This window comes from Sinocyclocheilus rhinocerous, unplaced genomic scaffold, assembly GCF_001515625.1.
Source record: "Sinocyclocheilus rhinocerous isolate Xijiao unplaced genomic scaffold, SAMN03320098_v1.1 scaffold9868, whole genome shotgun sequence".
Lineage (NCBI taxonomy): Eukaryota > Metazoa > Chordata > Actinopteri > Cypriniformes > Cyprinidae > Sinocyclocheilus > Sinocyclocheilus rhinocerous.
Window position 1 is genome coordinate 39002 of NW_015636525.1, and position 7477 is coordinate 46478.

The following is a 7477-nucleotide window of genomic DNA, read 5'->3' on the forward strand; positions in this document are numbered from 1 at the left end:
CGGTTTATGCTTACGCCGTTTATGACCTTACTCCGATAAAAGAAAACGGGTTACCGCATTTACATGACCAAGTGCGTTTTCTGCATATTAAATGTCCCATATTGTCAAAACTGAAATTTCCTGTCTTTTTTCACGATAACTGAGGTCTAGGGTCTATTTAACTACCATATACTGTAAGTTTCAAAACAGTCAGTCCACAGTAAAATGCACACAGCCTGCTTAAAGTTCTAGCTATTTTTCACGAACCGTTGTGACTTCCGTAAAAAGTTGACGTCAGAACTACACAGTCACCGCCTTCAGTCACCACCCCAAGCACTGCCCACAGTCCCACTCTCCTTTTGCCAAACCCCCAGACAACATCGCGTCCATGCCATTGCTGAGCAACAACAACACGGAAACATGTGAAAAGGTTAACTTTAACCACGAAACCAGATCGGCCGACCTGTAACGTTACACTCTCACTCAAAGGATGGACGATCTGACAGGATTGTTACTATGAGGTGGATCACATCTAACATGTATAGTAAAGACAAACTCACCGTGTCTATCTAACTTAGTCATGATGAAGATGTATATACATTTCAATTTCAGCAGGCAACTATTTTTACAGCTACATTATTGTTCCAGCCACAATTAATCACAACAATGTATATACAATTACAAATGATTATATATAAATTGTCAGTTTGTTGTTTTATACACATGCACACAGACATTATTTCATACACATCATAGTCGTGAGATGCAAGAAACATAGACATATGGCAAGAAATCTGTAGACGCGCCCATAACAACAAAACAACAAGTCAATATTTTATTGAACCTTTTCTGATAAGAAGTGTGCGCTGCAAACGTGAGCATTTTTGACGATCGTTTCTGTCCAGTCTGCTCGTTTTATCGCGTTTAACCACAGCTGTCGCGGTTTTTTGTCTGGCAGTGGCAGCAGATATGCGATCAAATTTCTAAATTTGAGGCTGTATTACGTTGATTCTGGCACCCAACATCACAACAAGATTATATTTTAAGCTCCTTATGTAGCCGAATCTGCTCTGGTTTGAATGGGCCGCCTCCAGTTTCCCCTTTGTTTTGCTGCCTCCAGCTAGCGCTGTGACATCGCTGACCCTAGTTACCTGTGGTTGGCCTGGCCGTGCGTCACTCAGAAAACAACAGGCCAATCAGAAGAGAGGCTCATGAATATTAATTAGACAGGCCAAAATCGACCTGTTCTCTGCAGAGCTCCTGAGAGAGGAGCTGTAAAAATATATTGAGATGGTTTTTGGTACTTATACCGCAAATATATATTCTTAAGGACATCAAAACCTAAAATAAAACTCCAGAAAGGTGTAAAATATGGGACCTTTAAGATCAGTGAGGGCACACATACATTAAGGAAATCTCATCCGTACTTTTGGCAGATCCGGGGCCAGATGTTGATTTCTGATTTGGACTGGTGTGACTTTGTTGCCTACACACAGGAAGACATATTTATTCAGAGGATTCAGAGCCAATGAAATCATCACAACAATGAAAAAAAAAAAAAAAAGACTATTTCTCTCTCTTTTTTTCTCCTCTATGCTTCTCTATGCTTCTTCCCTAGATAATTAGAACCTGTCATGCTTATTTTACAGAATGCTTTTAATATTTATCTTACTGGCAGTTCTAATTTAGCAGTTCTAATCAGTTCTTATTAATTCAATCCATTTCAATGTGTTTGTACATATGTACATATGTTTGGCTTAAATTTTTTTTTTTTTTTTTTTAGAAATCTATACAAAGCTGGAACTGGAACACAGGACCCAGTGTTATGTAATGTAAAACAGTCAATAAGAATGTGTTAATTATAAAAGTTATTTCCAACAACGGCTAACAACATGAAGAAGGTGATTAGGCATAAGCCAAATCATTAGAACAATGTATTATGTCAATATTAGTAAATATAATTTACTGTGCATGAAAGTGTGTATATATATATATATATATATATACGATATATACATGTATATGATAATATTTATATATTCTCAAATCTGATTGGTTGAGAACCGTGAGATATTGTACTGTATCGCTATAGGAACGGCCTTTCACAATTTTGTATCACTCCGCTTGTCCTAGCCGGGTCTATGTTTTTTAAAATTATTCACTGAGCTAATCGTAGAGTACCTTAGTTAATATAAGAAGAAACGTCTAGCTTCGCGGTCTCTCTCTCTCTCATTTGGATGCACATCTTGCCGCATTGTTTCTCTCTTATAACCTCATTATTTCTCACTAATAACCTCATTATTTCTCACTAATAACCTAACTGAAGCAGCACATGCCCTTGATACGAATTCTAAAAGTGACGTATGTTTAACTGTCAGCTTGAGCTTTGAATCCGTGGCGGAAGGAAGTAGTTTCGCACAAAAGAGGGTTTCACATGTTCCGTCGAACTGTTGTATAAACGCAATATCACTCGAGTACTCGAGCGATACCGGCTCTATATCAGCGGCCTCGTGCCTCTGGCCTAATCACCGCCGTGCTGATATAGAGCTGGTATCGCTCTCATACTCGAGTGATATTGCTCATATAGTATTTTTTTACTGTGCATAGCTGTAGCTGAATAGCAAGGCCTACTATGCTACTGTATTTTAGTGTTGGTCATTATGGTAGTACTTGTAGAGCCAAATATTTTCTGAGGTGGTACTTGGTGTAAAAAGTTTGAGAACGACTGCTCTAGAACATGCAAGGACTTATCAGGAGCATTCAGAAAGGTGCAGAAGATTGCATTACCTGAGACTTTGGTGAAAATATCTGGGGTATGATCAGTGTTGGGAAGGTTACTTTGGAAATGTAACAGGTTACAGATTACAAGTTACCCTATTTAAAATGTAAAAAGTAGTGTAACTATTTCAATTACTTTATTAAAGTAATGTAACTGGTTACATTTGATTACTTTTTGATTACTAAATTCTAAATTTCTAATGAATGTTTTCAACTGTTAATCATTTTGAAACATGTAAAGCAGGCCAGGTTAAGCTTACAGTAGAACTCAACACTGATTACTGTCAGACTTTCAGAATCCGTCATCACTTGAATTAAAATTATAATCATTTAATTTGAAAGTGCACCTCTTTTTACTTTGAGATCATTCTGAGGTTAAATACAGATTTAAAATCATAAGATATAGTGTAATAGCTATGACACTCTTTTTGAAATCAAATCTTTGCATAACTATGACAGGAAACACTGGCATCTAACAATGCTTTGAAAAAAAAAACGTTAATCTTAAAAAATAAAGCATATAAATAAAAAAAATAGGAAATAAAACAGTTATCAAATAAGCATGTGTCCTATTCAGTGTCCTAAATAAGACACCGTCCTATCTGTCTCCTAAAACATTGGTGTCTCATGTTTCAGAGCAGTCAATGCAATTTGGGAAATTTATCAATCAAATCTGTATGTGTGTGAAAATATTCAGATGTAACCTCCTTTGTAATCGTTAACATTTTCATAAGTAACATTTTTTTCTCAGTAACTGTTACAGATTACAGTTACATTTATTTTGTAATTAAATTACATAATTCTGTTACATGTAACTAGTTACTCCCCAACACTGGATATGATTAATTTTGGACGTGGAACATTGTCTCAAAAAACATAAAAAAATAAAATAAAAATAAAAAATCTAATATTTTCCATTAATATCTCTAATGCAATGTTATACAGTCTTTGCCCACATTCTTGTGCCATTTTCAGTCAGAAGATACTCATTCATCAAATAATAAAAAATCAAACTCTTAACTTAAATTTTGGTGTTTTATGAACAATTTTGGACTCTGTTAGAAGTGTGTATATACCCATGGTATATAGTCTAGTATGGGAGTCAGTCTGGCCAAGATTTTCATTTAAATTGCACCTGTAAACTCAACACTGATCCACTACCCACACAAATTAAGACAAACAGTATATATACATATATCAGACATATATTGTAAATACATGACTATATTGCGAATTAGCATTTAATAGTAAGTGCTCAAAACATAAGAAAAAGTTTCCCTACATACTTGCTTTAAATGATGAGCAGTCTTGTTTGGAGTGAATTTATTAGTATTTATATGGATATGGAAGTGTAACAAGAAATAAAGTGTTATGTGTTTCTGTGCAGCAGCGCTCACCTTTGTCCTTTAATTAGGTTATGAAGTACTATCTTCATTACATGCCTACATATTATTCCAGTTATTGACAGTTCAATCATACACCTGTGTATTTCTGGGCGTACTAAAGGCACCTGGAGGCCACACATATACATGACAGGTAAAATACTTCATTGAGAGTTAAATATTTCAATTGTGATGGTTTTGTACATGATTTTAAAGTTCATTTCTGTCTGATCAGATTAGAAAAATCACAGTGATCCAGAGCTCTTCTCCAGACGTGATTCATTGCAGATATCAGAGTTTTTTCTTTGTTGCTCTTCAAAACTGTGACATATACACCAGTTTGATCTGTAGCTTGACAGAATATCATAAAACTTTAATATTTAATTCTAGCATAGTGCAAACACAGAAGGTTGCAAGACTCAGAATGGGATAGTGACCTTTGACATGCCTTAAGTTTTTGTTTGTTTTTAATCTTAAGCCTATTTTATTTCTAACAACACCTTTAATACTTCTCATTAGGTGTTTTATACAGTTTAGGAAGAAGGCTTAAATGTGCTTTAAATCACGTTTAAAATGTTTTTGAATACACTGAGGACGCGTTCAATGTTTTATTGGCTTTTGCAGCGCTTGATGCTCGCCTTAGATTTGATCTGAAGGTGGATATAATAAACATTTCTCCTTTGTGTATTTTAATATCAAAACGCCAAGAGCCTCTATTTGGTATTGACCTTGTTTTTTTACAGCGTCAAACTATTTTACCATTTCAGTTTTGCACTAAATATAGGAGAAGAAAACACAAGCGTGAGGGACTCGCAAACACCGAGCGGGAAGGTTGAGTCTATAAGGTTCTCATGTGTTGTTTATGAGCGCAGCGCTGCTCGAGTGACACCCACTCATTGTTGAATCAGCGTTTGAAAGATAGCAGAAATGGTAGAAACCGCTCCAGCTGCTGCCGCTCCGCCGGCCAAAGCACCCAAGAAGAAGTCTGCAGCTAAAGCCAAGAAAGCAGGTCCAGCTGTCGGGGATCTGATCGTTAAAGCCGTGTCTGCGTCCAAGGGGAGGAGGGGGGGGTCTCTCGCAGCCCTGAAGAAAGCTCTCGCTGCCGGCGGCTACGACGTGGAGAAGAAAAACTCCCGCATCAAGCTCGCCATCAAGAGCCTGGTGACTAAAGGCACCCTGGTGCAGGTCAAAGGAACCGGCGCCTCCGGCTCCTTCAAGCTCAACAAGCAGCAAACCGAGACCAAGAAGAAGCCGGCGAAGAAAGCGGCTCCTAAAGCGAAGAAGCCCGCGGCCAAGAAACCCGCTGCTGCCAAGAAGCCCAAGAGCGCAGCGGCAAAGAAGCCCGCCGCTAAGAAATCGCCCAAGAAGGCCAAGAAACCCGCTGCAGCCGCTAAGAAGGCGACGAAGAGCCCCAAGAAGGCAAAGAAGCCCGCAGCGCCTAAGAAAGCAGCCAAGAGCCCCAAAAAGGCCAAGACTGCAAAACCCAAGGCGGCAAAGCCTAAAGCTGCTGCCAAGCCTAAAAAGGCAGCTCCTAAGAAGTAAAACTCTACTGTTTTATTCCCCAACGGCTCTTTTCAGAGCCACCCACTAACTCTAAAGAAAGAGCAAGACGCTATTGACTTAATTGCTCCTCTCATAAAACTTATGCCAATAATCAAACTATTAAGTGTATTATGAATTTGAAGAGCTTGAATCTGACTGACATTGCTTTGATTCAAAATCTGCAACTCATGTTTTATACCTGCGACTCCAAGCTTCAATTTCCAGCGACAGTATTACATGTGCACCTTGGTCCTAATACACGGATAGAAACTGTTCAATCAACAACAAAATGTTGCTTTTTATTTATTTTTATTTTTCTCTCCTCACATCAGTATATTTGAGGTGTGGCGACTGTGAATTTTATATCACAAATATTTCAAAAGTTTCTTATATCGCCTCTGCCTTTGAAGTAATGAATATTTGTGTCACTGAACCTGCCAGAAAGTGGGCGTGGCTTCGGCGGTCGGTGTTGGAGGGAAGTTCAGTGATTGGTTTGAAATCTTACACGCTCTAAACCAATGGGTGACTGGTACGCTCGTTTAAATACAGTATAACCGAACTCACGGCTTTATTCTTTCTGTTTTTAGAGTAATAAGTGCATTTTACTGAGAATGAGTGGAAGAGGCAAAACCGGTGGCAAGGCGAGAGCGAAGGCCAAGAGTCGCTCCTCCAGAGCAGGGCTGCAGTTCCCCGTCGGTCGTGTTCACAGGCTTCTCCGCAAAGGTAACTACGACCAGCGCGGCGGTGGGTGCTGCTGCCCAAGAAGAGCGAGAAAGCCGCCAAAGCCAAGTAAACGGATTCTAGTCTGTTTCTGGAACAAAAAAGGCTCTTTTAAGAGCCACCCATGTTATCTATTGGAGAGCGCTTTTGTTTTAATCAGCAGAATCACACAACGTGTTCGATTATTATATAAAATCCAAGCTGCATTTTAGTGTTAAGCACATGAACAAAAGTTTTTCACTCCTAAACCTCACTAAAATAATTAGTATAAATCCTAATAAAACATGGTTATTAGCAGTGCGAGATCTCCAAACCAAATTAAAACCAAGCTACATATTCGTGTTTAACACATGAACAATAAAAAGGTTTTAACTCCTAAACTTCACTGTAAATAAAAAGTATACATCCTAATAAAACATGGTTATTAGTAGTGCGAGATCTATTTTTACAATGAGAGCATTTGTCTATTTTTCTCGTTCATGACGTTTTCGTTTGCTTCTTTAGCCTTTCCTTTGAATTAGAGCCATTTATAAAATAGAAAACAATCAGATGTTAATGGTAACGTTACTTGAAATTTGCAGGACAACAGAGGAGAATAAAGTGTCTAATCGTTAATGTTTTATTTTCTCCAAATTATCTCAATGGGTTTATAAGAGTCATATTTCAGACGAATTTATTTTCTTGTATAGAATGTGACTAATAAAAAGAGCGGGAATTGAAACAAAGAAAACAGTCACGTGGGCTGGTATTGCTCAAACACGGATCGGTGGGCGGGGCTATCACTTCACCGCCTGTGATTGGCCCTCGTTCCGCTCGGGATACTTCGAGTTGTCCAATCACAGACGGGTTTATGGGTTTAGTCTGTGAAAACACAGCAATCAGAAGCGTCCACATCTCTTTGATAATTAGCATAGATTAGTGAATAAACGCCTCTGTCTCGCTCATTCTAATCATTGTCTCGTGAGATTTTGCTCCCGCAGCAGCATCATGCCTGAACCAGCGAAGTCTGCGCCTAAGAAGGGCTCCAAGAAGGCCGTCACTAAGACCGCAGCGAAGGGAGGAAAGAAGCGCAGAAA

General features: G+C 38.5%; 1 protein-coding gene and 1 pseudogene across 1 annotated transcript; one reads left to right on the forward strand and one right to left on the reverse strand.

Moving 5' to 3' along the window:
- LOC107747772 (histone H3-like) overlaps positions 1 to 7477 on the reverse strand; it is a 25014-nt pseudogene that overhangs the window by 12880 nt on the left and 4657 nt on the right.
- LOC107747768 (histone H1-like) lies at positions 5067 to 5720 on the forward strand. The gene has a single exon (XM_016562357.1). The coding sequence runs from the start codon at positions 5067 to 5069 to the stop codon at positions 5679 to 5681; it is 615 nt and encodes a 204-aa protein (XP_016417843.1). The 3' UTR covers positions 5682 to 5720.

What these genes read in the sequence shown, in the direction of transcription:
- LOC107747768 (XM_016562357.1), top strand. Translation starts at nt 5,067, where the DNA reads ATGGTAGAAACCGCTCCAGCTGCTGCCGCTCCGCCGGCCAAAGCACCC.